The sequence below is a fragment of the Phalacrocorax carbo genome, chromosome 3 (genome assembly GCF_963921805.1).
Source record: "Phalacrocorax carbo chromosome 3, bPhaCar2.1, whole genome shotgun sequence".
Taxonomy (NCBI): domain Eukaryota; kingdom Metazoa; phylum Chordata; class Aves; order Suliformes; family Phalacrocoracidae; genus Phalacrocorax; species Phalacrocorax carbo.
The window spans coordinates 111907900-111929907 of record NC_087515.1 but is presented as its reverse complement, the minus strand read 5'-3'; the positions used below and the strand labels follow the sequence as shown (position 1 = coordinate 111929907).

The window sequence follows — 22008 nt, the reverse complement described above, 5'->3', positions numbered from 1 at the left end:
ATAACAGTAGAAAAGTTAGACTGAAAGGCTGTTTCCTTCAGCATTTTCAATTTCACTTCTCGGGTTTTTGTAAGAATGGTGTTTAAAAAAAGAACAGCAACTGAAGAGTAGGCTCTCTCCAGTAGAAGTTTGAGAGTGGTCTTGGATACCTGTATGACACAACACAATGGGTTTAAATGCTTCTCTGGAATGCATGAATTTTATGCAACACCACCCTAAATTCTGGGGATAGATGCCTTATTCTGTCCAGTAAATGATTCCTGTCCTGTTGTCTTTTAAACATTCACTTGTGCTTAAGGAAGAAGCCTTGGAGCTGTTGGAAAAACTCTGTTTAGTTTTAAGAAATACAATTTTTTTATTATGTATGTTTCTGCTTTGTTCTTTAGATGCTCCTATATTATGGACCTTGAATTTCTGGTGAAATCTATTCATTTTTGGTTTAAAACCCCATTCTCCCTCTGTATAGTTGTAAAGGAAAAATTGTAGTCCCATTTAGCAGCTCTTCAACTTGGCGCTTTGGCTCTTGGTATAGGATTGTGCTGGACGTGTACCTTTTATCACTGTCTAAAGGCCTGGCTACAAGTTGGAATCAAGTTCAGCTTCTCAAAATCGCTCCTATCATGGATCATTGTGGAGATCATGTATCTTATGGGGAAGGTCAGAGCAGTAGGCAAGTCTGATTGGGATTTCCTAGCTGGGAACTAGAAATCATGGTACGTGAAGACTTTTTTTGGAAAGAAGAGCAAATTCTTTTATATCTTGGAAAAAGAATAAGCATCACACTTATGCTTTATAGGCTATCTGCAAACAGCTCTACACTGGTTTATTTATATTGATCTCATGTTTTCACGATACCTGTATTACTGTACTTCAAATGAAGACTGAGTCTGTAGAGTTCAAGCCTATAATGGAGAATTAATCCCACAGTTGGGAAGCAGTGGAGTAACTGAAGTGGGCTTGAGGTATAATCAGAAATTCTGAAAGAATTGTGGGATAATTGCCTTATTGGACAGATTTTTTTTCATTGCTTTGTAGTTTGATGACTCGCAACCAACAAACAGGTGCTTGCTGTGTTTCAGAGGATGGTCTTTGCAGTGAGAGCTAGGCACTTGAATGCGCTATGATCGTTAAGCATTTCATGCTTGGGGTTTTTCCACATGGTTTAAGCTGTTAGTGGAAAACTGAGGCATTTAATTATTCTAGAAATAACATGAACCTTTTTTTTTTTTTGAGAGTTTCGTTTCCAGAAAATACCACAGAATCTGTGCCTTATGAGAGTTGAATAGTTTTAAATCAATGAATTTTCTGAGTCATCTTATACTAACCAATAAATTTAAGGCAAAGGCTAGGTCTTGGTTCTCCTACCTATTTAAAACAAAACAAACTTCCACATTTAGACTAATAGTTACAATGCATATCATCTCACTTCATATGTTGGAAGAGCATATGAACTTTTGTGTGGTAGTTGAGTGAAAGAGTGTGCAAAGACTACCTGTAGCTAAGAATATGGGACCATTTGTATTTTCCAGAAATTACTGAAAGTTGTAGCATACGCCATCTAAGTAGTTGATACACGCAGGAGTTAAACTTTAAAGTCTCAGTTCATTTACAGCTGCTTCTGAATGGAGAGGATTTTTAGTCGTTATAGGCAAATCCAAAGTGGAATACTTCAACAAATTTTATTCTTCCTTCATATATTGGCCATTGAGTCATAAAATTATTTACTCTGTGCTGAATTTGGTGCAATAGACTACTCAGAATCTTGTCATGTGCAGAAACACAAACCAAATAGTATGTTCTGTTTTGCTAAATAGCTGGATAATACAATTTTTAAAATATTATGTATAGAAACATCAGAAGTCTGTAAGACAGCCATTATTATTATTGCACACAGACTTCTGTGTATTTTTTTAAGAACTGGGTAACAAATTGAAAGCAACAAGCACTAGTTCTACTTTCCTAAAGTCTAAAGGCTCTATTTCTTTCCATTACATTGCCTTGAAAGAGATAAGGAGATTAAAATCTTTATTTCAAAACCTAACTCAAATTCATGGGTAGGTCAAAACAAAATTTCACAATATTGGTGGAGAAGCAGTTTGTACTTCCGAACTGCATTGCCAGTTGTGAGGTTCATAACTCTTAAATGCACGTTCGTGTACACACACACACACACACACACACAGAGGTTTTGTGGCATGCCACTGGGTAACATGAACTTCAGGGAACAGGTTTTTACAGTTGGTTTTAAAATTTGGAAGATTGGCATATATGGAGTCCTCTGTTGGAAGTATATCTGTAATTTTGACATCTCTCTATTATCTAGAAGTGACTTTATTAAAAGCCAGAGTTCTCATCTGGACCCTTTACACTGATGTGCTGATAAACACTAAGTTTCCAAAAGTCTCATTTTCTTGAAATTTGTTAGTAAAAAAGGAACCTGGTTATAAAAATCATTATTAGAGTTAACTGGTATTTGTGGAGGAAGAACGAAGTATTTCTATTCTTAAAAAATGTTTCTGATATTTGTTTTATGATAGCTAACATTGTCCTTTAAAATGGTATTTGTATTGAACAACGTGCATTCACGTATTTCCAACAAAACAAAGCTCCAGTATTGTCTGCTATAAGAATCTATTTATAGATTTATAAAATCTAGTATTTGTGGAAGTCTCCGGATTGGTTACCACAAATACGGAAGTTTCAATGATGCTGTTACATATCATTTTCTTCTTTTGCTACAATTGTCTTCAGTATTATGAAACATTGTAAGTTTTACTGAGCATCTAATTTGGGGTTTAGCAGGTCTGAGAGAGTGAAATTTTCAGAGTTATCCTTAAATGATCCTGTTCCCGTACTCAGAACAGATGTTAGAGTGTACCTACCCAACCCACTCCAACTCTGTTCCTCCAGAACATTGCACCAGAGCACCCATTGGCGCTGAGGGATTTTGAAGAACTCACTCCAGAGCTTTTGATTGTTTTCTGTTCAATGCAAAAAGTGTAGAAAGCTGTTAGTAAATGCTATTTTTCACTTTATTAAACTCAACTAGAGGATGTTTTGTTGAAATAAGTTTTATTTTATTATTACATTTTGATTTGTGTAATTGTTTGTCCCTTTTTTGTTACATTTTTTTTTTTTTCCATAGCCATTCTTTGCCCCATATCTTTACATGCCAAGGTATTACCCTGGCAGTTCTCATCTCATCTCACGTCCACCACTAAAAACGAGTTTGTCCAGAGATCAGAACAATGGCCTAGTAAGTATTTTGAAGAATAATTCAAATACTAACCTAGACAATAAATATAGCAAGTAATTAAAATGAAGGTTATTATTGATGATTCACTATTAGACAAGTACAAGCTCTACGCTACAAATAGTTTAAGCAAAGGTGTTATTAACATGTAATGTAAAATGTATTTTGTTTTAACTTTGGTTTTCCTCTCTAATTTCTAATTCTAACATCCAGGTGTCAAGATTAGAGAAGTGTGACCTGTAATACTGTCAGGAAAACATTTTAATGAAAATGCTAGCTGTGCTAGAGTAAAGAAATTGACACAGTGTCATATTGTAAGAAAGAGTGCTGCTTGCAAATTTACATTCAAATTTTATAAGATAAATTACATCCTTTAATGTCATAGGGAATACTAGAAATTGGAAGGCCAAAGTAAAATGTTAAAGGGAATGTTTTAAATATTTAAAGTAAAACAAAATACATTTTATCTTAAGTATGCATTAGTTGTAGCTTGGTTTTGTAAGTACATATAATTCAACTTTATTTACACATTGAGAAGGAAAAACAAGCACACTTTTCTAGCTTCCTATACAAAAATAAAATTCCTATTTAATAGTATGTATTTTACGGACAGATGGCTGTTCAAACGGAATTAAGAACTAAGGAAAGCTAAAAAAGTAAAAGCTTCACTTGTCAATCAGTTTATTTCTACAATATTGATACAATAAGCAAAGCTATTAAAAGGTGGTAAAATCTTTAATCACTTAAGGAAAACAAATGTGTTTCTCTTGAACTATGTATTATTTTGAGATCAATCTCATTCACTGTTTACTTCATAATTTTTGTTGAGCCCTTGATCATTTTACCCAAACCATAATATTTTGTTGTTGTTAGGATGTTATCAAGGAGGATGCTGATGAGGGGCTTCCTTCACCCACAGACCCCTCAATGGTAAATGAGTAGTCATGTGGTGTGGAAATTTTAGCATCTCATTGCTTTTTCAGCAGTAATGAGTCTGCATTAATCATAACTGCAGTTCACTAACACTGCATCAGTGGCTTTGGTGGGCAAATAGAGTAGTTGAAAACTAATGTAGTTCATGAATGAATTTAAGAGCTAATATTTCACTTATAAGATGTATTATATTTTTCCCCTGTAGTTTCCCCTTGCCTTTCTCAGTAGCTGTGGAGAGCTTTCAGTAAAAAGTGTGTTGTGGTAGCTAAATGGTGTGAAGAATGACAGCTAGTCATTCAGTACTTAGATTTTTGGAAAGACGTAACTGTATTTTTTCTGCTTCAGTCAGCGCTCTCGCCTGATCCATATTACTTTAGTTGGGACATAAAGCCATTACAGCTAACACAGTATAAAGCAACTTTTGATAGAAATTAAAAAAAAAAAAAATGCTGGTCATGAGCTTATTCTTGAGTCAGAATGCTAACATCTACCTTTTCCATGACTTGTTGTTTTATCCTAAGTATTCACATGAAGGTGTCTTCTTTATGGGTATCTGTTTTAACTCTAACTGTGGGAATTGATGGAAAATCATGATTTATTACTAAAGCACAGAGGTTAATATGACTGTCACCATTCTCTTAATACTTGCTGCCACTAATTGTTGGCAACATTTATAGTTCCATCTCGGTTATTTTTTCTTCTAGTAAATAACTGCAAAAATGTCTTTCCATTGTTGTGCAATGAAAAGAAACCCTCACAAATTCCAGAACTATTTAACTGCACGTAACCTTCACTGAGCACCCATGTATGGGCAATGCAATGGAAAATGTACCCTACAGTTCTCTCTTCCAGGTCATTAGCTACCTTTTGTGTAGGGATATCTTCAGCGTAAGTTTTTCTGGTAGTATATTTTTGAGATGCTGATGCTTTCCCTGTGCTGGATTCCTTATCTCAGTATCCCATCTCTTCCCAGTCCTTTGCAGCTTGTCAGTGCAAGGAGAAAAAGTAAGGCCTTTTGAGAAAGTAGTAGAGTGATGGCTGAAGTGTGAGTGTGAGAAGGGATGCAGGACTGGAAAAGTGGGATTTAATCTCAAGGCAAAGCAGTGAATGAGCTCCAACAGAAGACCTGGACCTGGTTGCTCTTCTGCTCGCTGTCCTGAGTGTGTATCTTAACACATGTAGGCTGCAGTTTCAAGCAGCAATTTGAAAGACTCATCTAAGTTATGTAGTCTAGTGGCTGTAGGTAAGAAAATCCAGGAGTTAAAATATTAAAAGGAAACTTTATTTGAAATAATGGTAATGGAGGATATTATTAGATCTATTTCTGCGTTTAATTTATACTACTGTGAATCTGTGTGGTACACACATCAGATCATACACTTTTCTAAGACATAGCAGTATATAACTACAGTGTAAACCTGAAATTTTGATTATTTTTTTTTTAATTTATTGGATAGTTTGCAAGAATGTTGTTAGTCAGGTTATGGTATTAGAACAGAATAGACTATTTCAGTCTATTTTGAGACCAGTCATCCTGTATCAATAGTTTGGCTTCTGTGACCTACTATATTTGGATTCTGTTGCTGCTGATCAAACTTTTCTATCTCAGACTGTAGTTTAGTTTACTAAATGTATCAGACCAGATGTCAAACTGGTAAGTTTACCAATACCATCTAAGTACCTGTATCAACATGAAGGTGCATTGCAAATTTTAGGGTACCAGCTTACATCACTAATGAGAATAGGTTTGACTTAAGATGTCAACCTCTGCACGTCTGTGGTGGAGGCAAAAACGCATTTCTGCTGACTTTACTGTACAATCATTGGATTGTAGCATAACGAATATCTGTTAGTAGTATCTCCTGTTATGTTAGAATTGAAACAAGCATTAGCAGTGGTTATCTGTGATAAACTTAATTGTGTGCTTTAGTTTGCATTGTTAATTATGGCTAGCTAGGATGCAGCTTGCTGCAATATGATTACTTTGTTTAGATACAGTTTTCATACTGCATTGAACATATAATACCTTAAGATGTAGTATGTGTGCTTTGAATGAGAACTAACGTGACTCAGAGCATGTAGTGTAGTTAAACATACAAAACTCATTAAGAACTGGAAGTGCTTTCCAAAAGTTTGAGCATGAATCAGTGTGTGTGGCATGGGAGTTTTCTTATAAGGATTTTCCAGGTGCTTTCATGTAGCATTTTTGTGCTTTGAATATTTGTTCTTAAAAGAAGCACCTTTTGAGTTCTGTGGGGGGTGGTGGTTTGCTTTTGAGGGGTGGGGTGGTGTGGTGGTGGTGGGTGCTTAGATACAAGATTTCAAAATTTTTTGAGATACATTGGTGGTATAATGTGATTTTGAAATGGCAGGAGAATGTTTCGTGAAAAGCAGGATTTTCCATCAGAAACATAGTGTAAAACCTTTATGCAAACAAAATACAGCAAGTGTTGCTTTTTTACAAGTACTAAATGGAGTGGTCTGCCACAGGAAAACAGTATTTGTATAGCACATACTAAATATATGTAAATGTATATGTATTCTGAAGGTCAGTCTTAAAAGTTTCATCACATTATGAGAATATCCTGTTTCTCTCCTAACACTGCTTTCCTCTGTTTACTTCAGAGCATGTCATCTGTATGTTCAACCTTTCTGATGTTGCTTTAAGCTGTTGTTTCTTTTCATTCTGTTTTGTCCTTTTTTCAAAGCCCTGTGAGTCTGGGTTAAACAAAAACAGACAGGTACAGCCATTTTCTGTGAATTATCATTCACTTCTTTCAGAGTCATTTCAGAAGCTATCATACTGGCACTTCATGCTGGGCTGTCTGTAAACTAATGCTCATTACTAGCCTTGAGGTTTGTTTTGACAAGCTGCTTTTAGCTTTTGCATGGCAAATACTTTCAGACTAATGTTCTTTAAGCATCTTTAACAAAACCACTAAGGCTGAAAAATGTGTCAGTTTAAGTACAGTTTTAATTCACTTACTTGATGACAGTATCCCTAAAGCTATTACATTACTTATTCTTTGGAGACTGCTTTTTATAAAGAATTATTTGGATTAATATGCATCTATTTCAAACAGTTCACACTCTAACAAAAATAGTCTAAATATTTAAATGCTTTTCTGCATTTTTTTATACACAGAAAGAAGAGTTTCTAAACTAACTCCTAATGCATGCAGGAAGAATGACTTGTTCTTGACTGTTAAAAAAATATTTTGATCTGAAGGAGGTCTGTTAAATTGGAAGTGTTTAAAACTTTCATTTATTTGTAGATGTATGATAGATAACGTATTTAATAGATTCAGAGAAGAAAGGCAATTGCTTACACACATTGCTTAGGGATCGTTTATTATAGTAGTGCCACAATGTAATTTTGGCTATAATGGTTTCTTTTATTTCAATTGATAAGCTTTCTTTCAAAAAATAATTAAGATTTGAATTAACTTAATATCTTTTCTTTATTGATGTATTATCTAACTCATACCAATAGGAAATCGTGTGTTTATGGGGAAATAATAGACAAAACTGGTATTCTAGAGAAAAACTCAAAGTGATTTTTTTTTCACAGAGGAAAACCAGAGTTGTTCATAAAAGCGTAGGATGTGATAAATAGTTTCTGGATGAAGCATCTTCCTGTCCTCTTGATCAGTGTGATGGTTGGCTTATATCCTTAACATGATAAAGATTTTAGCTGTGCTAAAAATCAGACTATATTAAGACCTAGATTTCCTCCTTTAGATGCCTAATATAATAACTACTCAGGTAGTGTAGGCACCTGATCTGGGAGACGTTGCAGGATCTGAAAAGTAACAGGTCAAAGGAACAAAGGTTAGTGCCCCAGCTCTGTTCTCAGGCTAGTGTGCAAACTGCTAGGCTTAGATTCCCCACAACCTCTTGTAGTGTTCTTGAGTGAAGCTGATAGTTTTCCAGTTTTAAGTCCACTGCAAGAACATTTGGCAGAGAACTTCAGGGGAATTACGTGTAACGGCATCTAAACTTTGAAACTCAGAGTAGCTTAGCATGCCTGCCTCCCAGATCGGGATATGTCTGACAACAGTAAGTTAGAAATAACTCTGAGGTTAAATGGTAGTGGATAGTGGGGTTTTGGATTGCTGCCTTGGAATTAATCATAGAATCATAGAATCGTTAAGGTTGGAAAAGACCCTTAAGGTCATCGAGTCCAACCACTAACCTATCACTGCCAAGTCCACCGCTAAACCATATCCTCAAGCGCCACGTCTACCCTTCTTTTAAATACCTCCGGGGATAGAGACTCAACCACCTCCCTGGGCAGCCTCTTCCAATGTTTGACAACCCTTTCGGTGAAGAAGTTTTTCCTAATATCCAACCTAAACTTCCCCTGGCGCAGCTTGAGGCCATTTCCTCTCGTCCTATCGCTTGTTACTAGGGAGAAGAGTCCGATCCCCACCTCGCTAAAACCTCCTTTCAGGTAGTTGTAGAGAGCGATAAGGTCTCCCCTCAGCCTCCTCTTCTTCAGACTAAACAACCCCAGCTCCCTCAGCCACTCCTTATAAGACTTGTTCTCCAGACCCTTCACCAGCTTCGTTGCCCTTCTTTGGACACGCTCCAGCACCTCAATGTCTTTCTTGTATTGAGGGGCCCAAAACTGAACACAGGATTTGAGGTGCGGCCTCACCAGTGCCGAGTACAGGGGCACGATCACCTCCCTGCTCCTGCTGGCCACACTATTCCTGATACAAGCCAGGATGCCATTGGCCGCCTTGGCCACCTGGGCACGCTGCTGGCTCATGTTCAGCCAGCTGTCAACCAACACCCCCAGGTCCTTTTCCTCCAGGCAGCTCTCCAGCCACTCTGCCCCAAGCCTGTAGCGTTGCATGGGGTTGTTGTGACCCAAGTGCAGGACCCAGCACTTGGCCTTGTTGAATCTCATACCGTTGGCTCCGGCCCAATGATCCAGCCTGTCCAGGTCCCTCTGTAGGGCCTTCCTGCCCTCCAGCAGACCAACACTTCCACCCATCTTCGTGCCGTCTGCAAATTTACTGAGGGAGTTGAATAAATAGTTGAATAAATTCTTCTTAAATATCCTGGTTTAGATAATTCAGATATGGTAAGTGCCATTCTATGTGATAATCCTTGGTTTTCATAAGCAATATATTCAGATCTATAAATTTAATATTTCAGAATTTGAAGTAATTAAATAAAAATGGAAAGAAGTATTGCAGCTATGAAAACAATCTCATTGGTGATTTGAGGAATATAGTAAAACTTGATTAATTGAACTCTGGATAGTCAAAATACACTTTCGCTTCCCAGGATTTATGCATGTGATGATGAGCTCTGAAGCTTTAGAAGCTCTTGTGCATCCTCCCAAAATTAGCTTTGTTTGGTGCCTGGTCTGCAGTGCTGAACCCAAAACTTCATGTTCAGAAAAAGGGGAGGGTGCAACCTCCTTCCCAGGAGGAGGGTGTTACAGTATTTCATAGCTGATAGAACTGGCTCTGATTTTGCTTTTAGGCATTTGGAATAACTAGCATAATTGTTTCGAGCTTTGCACTTTGCTCCTACTTAATGCACAGGTCCCCATCCAGGGAGAATGTGGGGTTTTTTGAGGCCATACTCTCTTAGTATACTGACTGCCATACAGATTCATTTCTTTTGTTTTTCCACACTTTCTTTGAAATCCCAGAAGCTGGCAACATTAACAGGGCAACTTCTGTGTTACAGACTTCTGTGAATAATTTCTACCCAAATCTTGCCAAAGTTTGAGATACATGAAGCATCCTCATAGTATCTTGGAGGGCAGTGGCACTACTGCTCTGCGTTCCTGTACTGCGTTACACAGCTCCTTGGCTGATATTACATGAATGGAGCTGAAGGAGCCTCTGGAAAATGGACGGATGTTGCTAAAATTGCCCAATTAATCCATGTAATTGAGGAGTTATAGTTTAGGTCATCTTTGTCTGATACTAAACCAGGAGTTTTTAAGGCAGGAAGAGCTAAGTTGTATCTGCATTATTAAAAAAACAAAGCCAAACCAAACAAAAAAAAAAACACACACACAAACACCAACAAAAAAAACCAACCCCAAACCCAAAAGACCCAAAACCAAATTAACTACTGAAATCAGGGGGAAAGTCTGAGTAAAGGTGCATTTGAAATGGATTAACCCTTACTTAATGTTTCTGATTTTTATGTCGCTTTTCTTATTTTAAGGAAATTATTTGAGAGTTATTTTCTCACATAAGCAGAACTCAAGATGCTGTGGGTTTTCTCATATAAATACCTACAATAAATGTTTCCCAATATATAGATATTCTGATATTAATTAAAAATGCCCATGCATTCCTATTCTCATCTTTTAATTTTAAAATGTAGTTGAACACAGCTTGATTTTTTTTTTTTTTTTTGTTAGTGTGTGTTGGGAAATTCTGGTTGTACTGAGTATTTGAACACGTGCACATTTTCTCACTTCTTACAGGGAGCGGGAGCAGGCACAGGATCGACTGCAGGAGTATCACACGTGTCTCTGAGCGCAATGAGTGTGGAAGCTGTGTGTGAGAAGCTAAAGCAGATAGATGGCCTGGATCAGAGCATGCTACCGCAGTACTCTGCAACTATAAGAAAGGTATCAGCTGAATTTCATTAATTAATCTAAACACGGAGATAGACCAGGAAAAGCTAATATCTAGTTGCCTCCTTTCTTGAAAATGTTTATTGAAACACATCAAATGTCAAAACAACATCCTAACTTCTATGCCTGCAAAGTTTGGAGGACGTTTTAATATAAACATGTTTTTTTTCAGAGAAAACGCTCTCTCTCAAGAAGGAAAAACAGACTCAGAAATGTAAATCCTGATGAGGCTGGTTATTTTGAGAAAAGAAGCAAGAAAAACGTTTTCAAAATCACCATGTGTAGATAAATAGGGTTGCAAATGTGTTCTATATTCAGGTAGCAACATCCCCCCCTTTCTTTTCCCCCCTGAGAAATTGGCACATCTCCTCTGTTGTAAAGAGTGGTGAAGATGGTTCCATTATTCTTATCACATTCCACATCTATTTCCTTCAGAAAAAGGCCACTGTACATTTTTGTTACTGTTTTTTTCTCTGAGACATTAGCACAATCATTTTTGTCATTATTACTTTTTTCCACCATTCTGTGTGCTCCTTTTACAAAGAAAGAAGAATACGAAGGTTGTCATTAGTGAACGTTTTTGCTGAGCTCGCTTTGTCCCAATTACCTATGATGTCTTTAAAAAATACAGGAGGATGTTGATTCAAGGATCGAGAGACAGGTTTATCATAGGAAGCTTCAGCAATGTTGCTTAAAGCAAGACGTAGGATGTCAGATTGCAGCTCATTAAGTGTAGCCGCAAAGAGTTCCAGTTGCTCCGGTGGCTCTAGAGTGCTAAAAGAAGGTGCTCATCAGTTATCGCTAATGAGATTCCTTTTATTTATATTCTTGCATTTCTTACTACAAGTGATATCGTGTAAAAAGGAAGAATGAAAATGCCTCAGCCAGGTCTTTTTTCCTGGATTGAGTAAGACCGTCTGCTGGGATCTGGGAACAAAACCACCGAGATCCCTCAGACTGAGCAGAGCTCTTAACTTGGGTATTCCATTTTGTGGCTACTCTCCCAAGACATGGTTCCTCTTTTATGATCTGTCCATCTACTGATACATCGTATAAAGAGAAATACCTCTCACTGTTATGTGATGAAAATTGTTCTGTATTAAATTTAGTGCTGTTGGAAGTTAAGCACTATATAAACATGCCTAACATAAGGAATCACCTTCCTGAAATGTAGATGGTGTTTAGGCACTTCTGGTTGACCTCTGAATGATGATGAAAATTAGGAAGAAGTCTAGTCTTCTAACCTTGGGTATTTCTGATGATGGGAGGAATGTAAGCCTATGTTTATGCAGGGAGGGAACTTGATGGGGGTCATTCTTGATCTTAGATGCCACAAACCAGGGGTCAGATGATGCCTAGGACTTAACTGATTATCTTCAGATACTTGGGTGTCTGCAGTCCATTTGTGTCCTGAGTCTGAGAAAAGTAGGCAGACGAATGTGGTATATTGTCTGTGAAATCTTCTACCACTGATGTGTTGTTTCCTTATGTCTGTTTATAGAACACAATCATACCACCTTTCATATGCACATTTTTGATGGGTTTAATATTTTCATTTTTTCATTACACATAGGTAGTTCTTGTCCATCAGCAATCATCAATAAATACTCTTTTATTATTAATGTGTTTAGTATATAGGATTCGACTTAAGAGTGATGTTGGGGAATTTCACTAGTAGCCCCCATCAATATATCCAATTTTAATTACCTTTTCAGTTTATTACTGCCATTCTGTAAGTCTTGTATCAGTAATTTACATTATTTAGCTTTATTGTTTTAGGCAAATATAAATGGCCGTGTCTTGGCTCAGTGCAACATTGATGAACTGAAAAAAGAAATGAATATGAATTTTGGTGATTGGCACCTGTTCAGGAGCATGGTAAGACTTTCTCCTCAGTATTCAGGTCATCATAAATCAGTATTTTTCATTATGAACCTTATCTTTTTCTTTCCTGTTGCTATCTTGTTATTATAATCTTTAAAATTATAAGTATCATCTTAAAACATGCATGCATTTATTATTTTGTTACTTTGTCTTTTCGTCTTAAGCACTTTAATGAAGAACTGGTTGCCTGTGATTTATTGTGATTATTAATTGATTGTGAACTCTGAAGTTTTGCCTTCTCTTTTTATAAGATCTGCTTTTCCTGCATGGGTTCCCTTTTCCCTTTTCAAATTTGCCTATTTTAATGAAATTGTCAGAACTTAATTCTCTTTGAAGCATCTGTCCTTCTGCTAAAAGTTAGGGACTTCAAAGTATATTAGTGTGTGGAAGTGGGCAGCCGGGCTGTTAGAGATGATGGCACACAATGGCATAAGCATAATTTTTAAAGAAACTTAAGCTAAAACTCAAGCCAATGCGATAGATGTACAATATTTGATTGACACATACTTATGTAGTGCAAGAATGCTGCATTGCGTGCTGTTATTGAAGCGTATATATAGATATCTAATTTCCTCCATTTCCCTCCTCCTGGTTTGAGAGTAAATGACAGTTTTACAGTGAGGGTTATGCATCGCAGAGAACTGTGTTTTCTCTTAAGTATTTTTAGTACATTGCCAGTTTTATTTTTGAAAATAACAGTATGTCTCTCAACTGCTAAATCAGTCTTGAAATCGCTGAGAATTACAAGGTGAGATTTATTGTTGGATTCAGGTTGATTAAGCTTATAAAACATGTTTGGTTTTGCTTTTAAATTTGTAATTTATCACTTAGTTTTACAAGAATTTGTGTTTTGTGGCATATGAGTTCTTTTAAGGGTCTGAGCAGTAATAAAAATAATTCGTAAATACAAAAAAATTCTTAAATATTAAAATGTGATTTGCAGTTAAAGACAATGAATGCACTAGATCTGTGAACAGATTTTTTTCTTCGTACTCCTCCGTGATCACAACCACATATGCAAGCACGCTTCTACAGATGTGAATTCCTTGTTCCTATTTTTAATAAATTCTTCTTTAACAATTTTGAGAACTTCTATTCATATAATTATACTTCTACTGTCTCTTCTTGTGTGTTAAGATACTTGAAATGAGAAATTCGGAAAATCAGGCTGTTCAAGAAGATCCTCGTGGAACAACTGAGCATGTTACCACTGCGATGCCTCATAGTGAACTTACTCGTCGTCCTGTGCATAACACTGAGTTGCCTCACACGGAGCTTACAGGGCTTTCTGGTCAAGCTCCCTACACACTTAACTTCAGCTTTGAAGAACTCAACACAATTGGTCTTGATGAAGCTCCTCCACGCCATAGTAACTTAAGTTGGCAGGTATTTAACAGAGAAATGTGTATTCTGCTTGCTTACCTGTATAGTAAAGGGTTTTTTCCATTCTTGGATTCAGACAGGTCAAGCAATAAGTCTGCTGTGACAGTTCAGGTACTTTCAGTTCTCAGACTTCTCAAAGGCCAGTTTTGCAGAGATGTATACTCTAACCACGCTCTCTGAGTCTGTCTTTAGTCCTTGACATCTGAAAACTATTAATCTGTTCCGGCAATTGCTTTTCAAGAGGGAAGTTCAAAGCTATCATGCTTTTCTCATCTACCTTAGGGCAGCGTCCTGCAAGATTGCTGTTTATCGTAGTATTCGGACTTTGTGCATGAAATAGGTTAGCTGTGTGCTAGCCAGATGTTATGCTATTCAAAGGGTTACAGATCCATGAATTGGGTTTTGTCTAAACAAACTACAGTCCTCTGTGATATCAGAGCCTTGTCCTGACAATGCATAATCTATTCATAGACTCCAGAGCTGTGACATCCTTCTTGAGCTATGGTTTCTGCCATAAGTTATGCTCAATTTTCTTCTGTACCTTATGAAATCACCCCAAGTGTGTGCTTTGCTTTTGTCCTTTTTAAGAAATAAATCGGTTGATACCTAAATAGTGATTGAAATTCAAAAACAAAACAAAACAAAAAACCCAAACCAAACATGTAGCAGCTTTTTTATGTTTGGAAGTATAAATTAGAAAATCTTGAAGGTGCATCAAAATAGGAAGACACCCCAAATTACTAGCTATAGGTGATATTTTTAATATTCAAAATTATCACTGAAAAGAGGTTTGGGATATATATATATACCAGAGAGAGATTTTTTCTGAAATCAGCTATATGCAGTGGAATTTTGCCAGGATATATTGAAGTGTGTAGGATGGGGATCTTCTAAAAATGTTTTTGAGACATGTTCAGCATTTACATGAACTCTTGCTGTCTTTCTAATATAAAATGCTAATTTTGTAAATGTACAACAATGTATTAGAAAAATCCATCTTGACATACAAACTCAATTGTTACATACTCAAAAGAGTTAGCCTCAAGGCCACTGGTTAAAATGTGGAAATCTTCTGTTATGGGACCAACAATAAGAATATTTTGTAAGTTCAGTGAATGTGTATGTGATTGCATATATATTACTATAGTAAGCATATCTTAATTATAGCATTGACAATTTCACTTGTGTAATCTATTCACAGCGACAAAAAAAAAAATCATTTAACCGCATACTTGGTGCTTTGAGTTATTTAATTTAAAAAGATCAGTAAAAGTAAAAAATCTCTCTGTTCTTTTTTTTTTTTCAGTCACAAACTCGTAGAACTCCAAGTCTTTCAAGTCTTAACTCTCAAGATTCTAGTATTGAAATATCAAAGCTTACTGACAAGGTCCAGGCAGAATACAGAGATGCATACAGAGAGTATATTGCTCAGATGTCACAGTTAGAAGGAGGTGCCAATTCTACTACAGTAAGTGGTAGGTCATCCCCTCATAGCTCAAGTGCTTTCTATATGGGGCAGAGTACATCAGGGGGTTCCTTGCATTCCAGTGCAGAACAGGAGAAAGGAAAAGATGGTGAACAGAAACAAGATGATGGAAGAAAGTCCTTCTTGCTGAAGAGGAATGATGTTGTTGATTACAGTACATCAGGTGTTTCTACTAATGATGCATCTCCTTTGGATCCTATTACTGAAGAAGATGAAAAATCTGATCAATCTGGTTCCAAGCTTCTCCCAGGAAAGAAGTCTTCAGAAAGAACAAGTATTTTCCAGGCTGCAGATTTAAAGCTTAAGGGAGTTACTCTCCGGTATCAGAAACTTCCAAGTGATGAAGATGAGTCAGGAACTGAGGAATCAGATAATACTCCGCTTCTTAAGGAAGGTAAAGATAAGAAAACAGATGGCAAAATAGAGAAGCAGCCCAAATCTCCAGAACATGGATCTGAACCTATTAGAACCTTCATCAAAGCAAAGGAATATTTGACAGATGCCCTTTTGGATAAAAAAGATTCATCTGACTCTGGTGTAAGGTCCAACGAAAGTTCTCCAAATCATTCCCTCCATAACGAAGGAGCAGATGATTCACAGCTTGAAAAGGCGAATCTCATTGAGCTTGAAGATGACAGTCACAGTGGAAAGAGAGGGATTCCACACAGCCTTAGTGGCCTTCAAGATCCAGCTGTGGTTCGCATGTCTATTTGCTCAGAAGATAAGAAGAGCCCTTCTGAAAGCAGCTTGATAGCAAGTAGCCCAGAAGAGAACTGGCCAGCTTGCCAGAAAGTCTATAATTTAAATAGAACCCCTAGTACAGTAACCTTAAATAATAACAGTGCTCCAAATAATCGAGCAAATCAAAATTTTGAAGAAATACAAGGTATCAGAGATTCACCTCAAATTATCCTGCACCCTGGCTCCGGTTCCAATCCAGCTGTGGTTCAGAATGAGAACCTGAAGAGTGTCGCTCACAAGCGGAGCCAGCGTTCAAGTTATACCAGGCTTTCAAAAGATTCATCAGAGCTCCACACTGTTACGGCCTCAGAAGGGGCTGGATTTGGAGAAGAAAGAGAGAGTATCCTGTAAAAAGTAGCCAGGCTAAAACAGAGTATGTCCACGAATTGTAGCTTGCTTGGAATCCTTTGTCAGTGTGTGTTTACACTAAGCTCTGTAGTTCAAGCTTTCAGTATTGTAATAGAGGGTCTTGATTATTTTAAGTCATTTTCTTGGAAAGAAGTAGTAATTTTTACAAGAAGCAAATTACTTTAGACCTTCCCCACATATAAAAGCAGTACTTGCCAGCATGGAAACCAGTTCTTTGTTAAGACACTGTGCAAAGGTTTGGTATGGGGCAAATGTTACAGAAGTAAGTATGGGTTAATTATTACAATTATTATGTGATTTTACTTTTCTGTTGGGATATGGATTACTTATCCCTTCTAAGCATTCCAGTTAAATCTGCATACTTGCAAGTAAAGTTAAGACTGTGCATCTTTGCCATGTGATGTAAGAGATGCCAGGAGATTAAGTACCACAACCTGTGACACCCTTATCAAACTTTGTGTTAATTAGCAGATTGATGTATGCAACATATCTTACGTATGTTGAAATTTAAGTGTTGCAATACCTGTTTGGCTGTATGTACACTTTTGCTCTCTCTGTGTTCAGTAATTGCTGTTGATTTTGTGAACTTTGGGTAGAGTGGTGATAAGGTTTGTAAGGAATGTTGTCTTGATGTGTCATTAGAATTGGCAGTTATTTATAAGGTAATACCTTATCATTGATTTGGTGGCTCCGTTATTTATTATAGGTACATAATTTTGCAGTCACTGGTCGAAATAGATGCAACCGCCTGAGCTCCATTAAAATATTGTAAGGTTAAAGTGTGAATGGGATGTCTGAACTTAAGGAGCATCTGTTGCTGTGCGTGATCTTGCCTTGGTACAGTGTTTATCATTTGGTTATTAAAAGAAAAATAAGCAATGTTTGCCATTTTTAAAATAATGCATACTTTTTGGAATCTCATCAGAACTGTATGCCAGCTTCTTTATTTCTGAAGTACAGTGTTTGAAGACTTTTATGTCATCTAAGTAACGTACCTGAATGTTGTTGTAGCAAATACTTGTACTGTCCAGTGAAATGTGCATGTGTTTGAGGAAGAATTGTTCAAACTAGACTCTGGTAGTACAAGGAGAATAAAAAATAAATTGGCATGTTGGGTTTGTGTCCAAATTTCTATTTATTGTGGCATTTTGTTTCCCCACTTGATAAAAATGTTACATCCACGTTGTTTTGGTTAAAGTACTTCACAGATTTAATTAAAAAGAATGCATTAAAACAATATTATTCTTAATGCAATGCTAAATAACCATCAAGTATAAAAATACATTTGATAAATAGAATTGCCAAAGCAGATGTTTCTAAAGGAAATGCTGTGAGCTGCAGAGATGTGGCCATCTCCCGCCAGTCCAGAGCATTTATCCTGCTGTCTGTGGCAATTAACATGTGCTGGTAGTTGTGCACAGCTTTGTTTCTGTCCGAGTGTATCTCCAACCAGATGCCTCCAGCAGGACATGTGGTGTGGCCTTTGTTATCCAAATCAAGAGGATGCTGTTCTATGCCAGAGTCAACAGAGAAAAACCGGCTTTATCTAGGCTTTGTTTTTTTTCATTCCTTAGATGTCTCGTACTTACAGGACTGGAGAGGTGATCTGAACGTTTTTGGATCCTGTTAAATTGGTGCGTTATTTGACTGAATTAAAATTTACTCATGAGTGTTACAGAAGTACTGGAAACTTGTGCACATGTATCTTTATCTGTTAGAAAGATGATTAGTTTAACCAAAAAGCCTCACAAAACAGAACAAGAAGCCCCAAAAGCCTGTGTAGCTTCATGATATTTTGCCGAATCTTTGGGAACAGGTTTTTTTGTTTAGGTTTGTCTTATTTAAAAAAAAAAAAAGGAAAAAAATTACATCACTTGCTTTCTGAAATTTTTGGGATGTAAAAGCTTTTTACAGAATGATACTTTTAAACATTGTTTTGTAAGAGAGGCCAAGAAGTGTAGCCTTCTTCATTTAGACATATTCACAGTATTGATGAAAGATAGCAATTAGTTCAAATCATTTTGTCTTGTTAAAGTCTTCAAATAGTCCAAATGGATGAATTTTAAATTTGCACATGGTTTTGAGATCTTTTTCTTCCTGAAAGTTTTATCTGTCAAGTCTTCATAAAATACCCAAATTGGATTGAAATAGGTAGTTGAGCGGAAAACTTTTCAGTATCGCTATCTTGCATTCATTAACACCAATGCAATTGCTTGCCATCACTAGGAAACAATAGTTACAAGCAAAGTGTCTGTAAGATGATACAGAGCTTAATGTAATACTCTCTTCGGGTATGTAGATCTGTGCCCTGCGTGGGATGCCGGTACCTAAAATCATTTCAGTTCCAAACAGTGATTCAGTCCTGCTTCCTTTATCTGCTTTAGCTGTGTTATATAGTAATGCATGCTGTAGTTTATATAATAGATGTGTTCATGGGCTTGTTATTTAATGCCTTCCTAGCGAAGTTCCTAGAATCAGCAAAATATGAGCCAATTCAAGGACAGTATGCTACAAAAGCTGTTTGTTAATAGGACAGTAAATATAACTGATGCTTAGAATCTACTTGCATAAAAATAACTAGACAGAGTGCATTTTTCTTCTCCACTGAAACATCTTTTTAAATTTTTTATACAGGTGTTCGTTCATAAGCAAACAGAAGAAAGTGTAGTACTCTGCTAAAGGGAGAGAGGAAAACAGAGGAGAGGAATGGAATACTTAATACAGCACAGTAATAAGTGTCTTTTAGTACATAATAGATATGTATGTTAGTTACTGTAATGTTTAATTAATTTTTCTCATGTAAAATATGAAGGAATAGCATTTGCAAGAATTAAAAATACACTGCAGTTTCATAGCTGAAACTTATTTTTTCTCTACCACAGTTGCTATGGTTACTAGCTTGCTTAGTTTGTTGCACAATTCTTGGAGTTAAGAACCCATAAACAATTTCCAGTGTTGAAATATTAAATGTTAGCTCTGTGACTTGTGGGAATCATGGAACCCAAGAGTTCCATGGAGAATGGAAATAAATGAAGAGTATAAAACAATAAGACAACTGCAAACTTATTTCTGGTACTCACCACTTTCCAGAACTCTTGTAATGACAGCTTATATATCCACTCTAATTTTGGATGACTGAACACTACAGGAACTTGAAACTGTGACTTCTTTGTCTAACTGAATCTGAAGAGCACAGTTTGGCTGGTCCTCTTGTTCTGGATATGTTTGCATGGTAGGGTGAAAATAAATGGGTTTTGAAAGGAAGAATTGGATGCAAGTAACATTCCAGGATTTAAGTGAGACTTTTATGGCTATTTGCCAGCTTTTTCCAGGGTTGCAATTTATGAGGAAGGGAGAGGGGGATATTCTTATATCTCACTTGTAAAACTTTCAACAAAATTATGATATAGTAAAAATGCTTGGAGATTCTGGAAAAAGGTTTCCATTTTGTGCCTGTCCTGGTCAGTCTGGGATATGTGGCCACCCTGTATGCCTTTGCCTGTGCAGCAGAATATATATGTGGTGTTAGTAAATTTTCAGTCATCAGCTTTCTTAAGTTTTCTTTTCAAATACTGTTAATTTTTTTTTTGTTTCTTCTCATATCCTTTTTTTATATAATCTTTGGGAAACTTTCCTGGGAGACACTTAGCTTGGATTTATACAGTATGCTGAAAACAGGTGGTTTCTCTAGTGGTCTGGGGTTCTGCTGTTCACGTCTGTCCACAGACTCCTCAAAGCCTGTTTTTTACCTTTGCAACTCTCACGGGAAGCTTTCTGAACCTCACGGTTAAGAGTACTGGAAGTTTTTTGTATGGCCACAAGACACACAGGCAGAGCATCCCAGTAGCATCTGTTATCCATAGTCCAGTGTGTTGCACACTGTGGCCTTGATGCTAGATAGCTTTATCATCTGTGACTGCTTTATTTAAGTTTCTAAATACATTACTAAGAAATTGCCAAAGAAAATAATACCTGGATATTTGAGGTCTCTTAACTGAAGGCCACGGTTGTGGTAAAATAGAAGTGCTAATACCTAGTAGTGAATTTTCAGACATGCGAGAGAAATACAATGTGCTAATTAGTGTAAGATAAAGCCTGCTGTGAGGATTTTGGTCTTCTCTGTGCCAGTTGATAGCTGTAGTGGGGTTGAACTTGGAGCAAAACTCAAATTCCAGGTAAGCAGAGAAGACTGGAAAGACTCTGCTAACCTTACACACTGTTTTCTGTTAGCCTTGTGCATTACATTTTCTAGATTTCAGTTATCTTTATTAAGACCCGTTTCATCAGTGTAAGGTCAGGGTGGGGATAATTTTACTTAGAATCTTTCTCCATCGGAATACAGAAGAGTTTGAGTTTGACATGTTCTCACAGGTTTCTGAATTTCAGCAAAACGTCAAAAAATAGGGAACTGGGTGCTCAAAAATTTTAATAATATAAAGTGTAAATTATATCAAACCATGTTTCCAACAGAACTAGAACTTGTAAAGACTAATTGGCATATGGACACCTATCAAACACTTAAAAAGATTATTTTAGCTATTCAACATCCAGATAAGTTTTTCATTATCGTGCAGGCTGAGTATGCAGTATGTTCTGCCCTTTGGTTAACAAATGGAAGCAGGTTATAGAAATCAAAACACAACTTAAAAGCTGATGAAAAGCAGATTCTTTTTTTTTTTTTTTCCGTAGTATGTTTCTTGGTTTGTTTCATTGATCTTATGCTTAGGTAGATTATGATTGCTTTGTTGAAGTCTTCACACGGAATTCTCTAGGAGAGGTGTGTGTTCTTTGCAGCTTAGCACAGCTTCTGGCACTGTAATGATTCAGTTCTTTTGTGGAAAGCAAGACTAATGGTAGAAGAGGCTTTCTTCCTTTATTGAGCTTTGAGTCTAACATTTGTATTTTCATTTGTGGGTCTGACTGCTGTGATGCACTTACTATTTTAATTAAGTTTTGTTTTAGAAATATATGCCTCATCTTCCAGAAAGAGCTGCAGGTCTTTTTGCAACATTTCCTCAGTCATAAGTGGTTGTAGTTCCTTAATAAGACTGACACTCGCAACACCAAATGTTTGGGCCGTAAAAGGCATTAAAAGGTGTTTCTTTTCCCCCAAAACATGTTTTGTTATGATAGTGACACTGGATAAACTTTTAAAATAAATGCTGTTGGCTGTTTTTCTTCTTCTAGTTTATCCTATCTCTAGGGTCACCTTGTTCTGAAGTGGAAGACAAGAAAACCCTTGGAATATTTTTAGAATATGGTCTTTTGGAGGAAAAAAATAGGTGAGAGGTTGTATGAGGTTTTATGTAACAAAAGGTTGTATTTGAGAGTTAGTGTATATAT

At 36.6% G+C, this 22008-nt stretch overlaps 1 protein-coding gene across 4 annotated transcripts in view; it reads left to right on the top strand.

Annotated features, from left to right (window-relative positions):
* Nucleotides 1-17774, top strand: part of KIDINS220 (kinase D interacting substrate 220) — an 83083-nt gene extending 65309 nt beyond the window's left edge. For 3 of the 4 annotated variants that reach the window (XM_064448002.1, XM_064448004.1, XM_064448003.1), the window contains 5 exons: nt 3146-3256; nt 10650-10796; nt 12582-12680; nt 13824-14072; nt 15376-17774. In XM_064448002.1, coding sequence (XP_064304072.1) covers nt 3146-3256; nt 10650-10796; nt 12582-12680; nt 13824-14072; nt 15376-16647 — 1878 coding nt within the window. In that variant the 3' untranslated portion in view covers nt 16648-17774. The remainder of the gene's footprint in view (nt 1-3145; nt 3257-10649; nt 10797-12581; nt 12681-13823; nt 14073-15375) is intronic. The other variant, XM_064448005.1, reaches the window with a different exon arrangement.
* The last annotated feature ends 4234 nt before the right edge of the window (nt 17775-22008 follow it).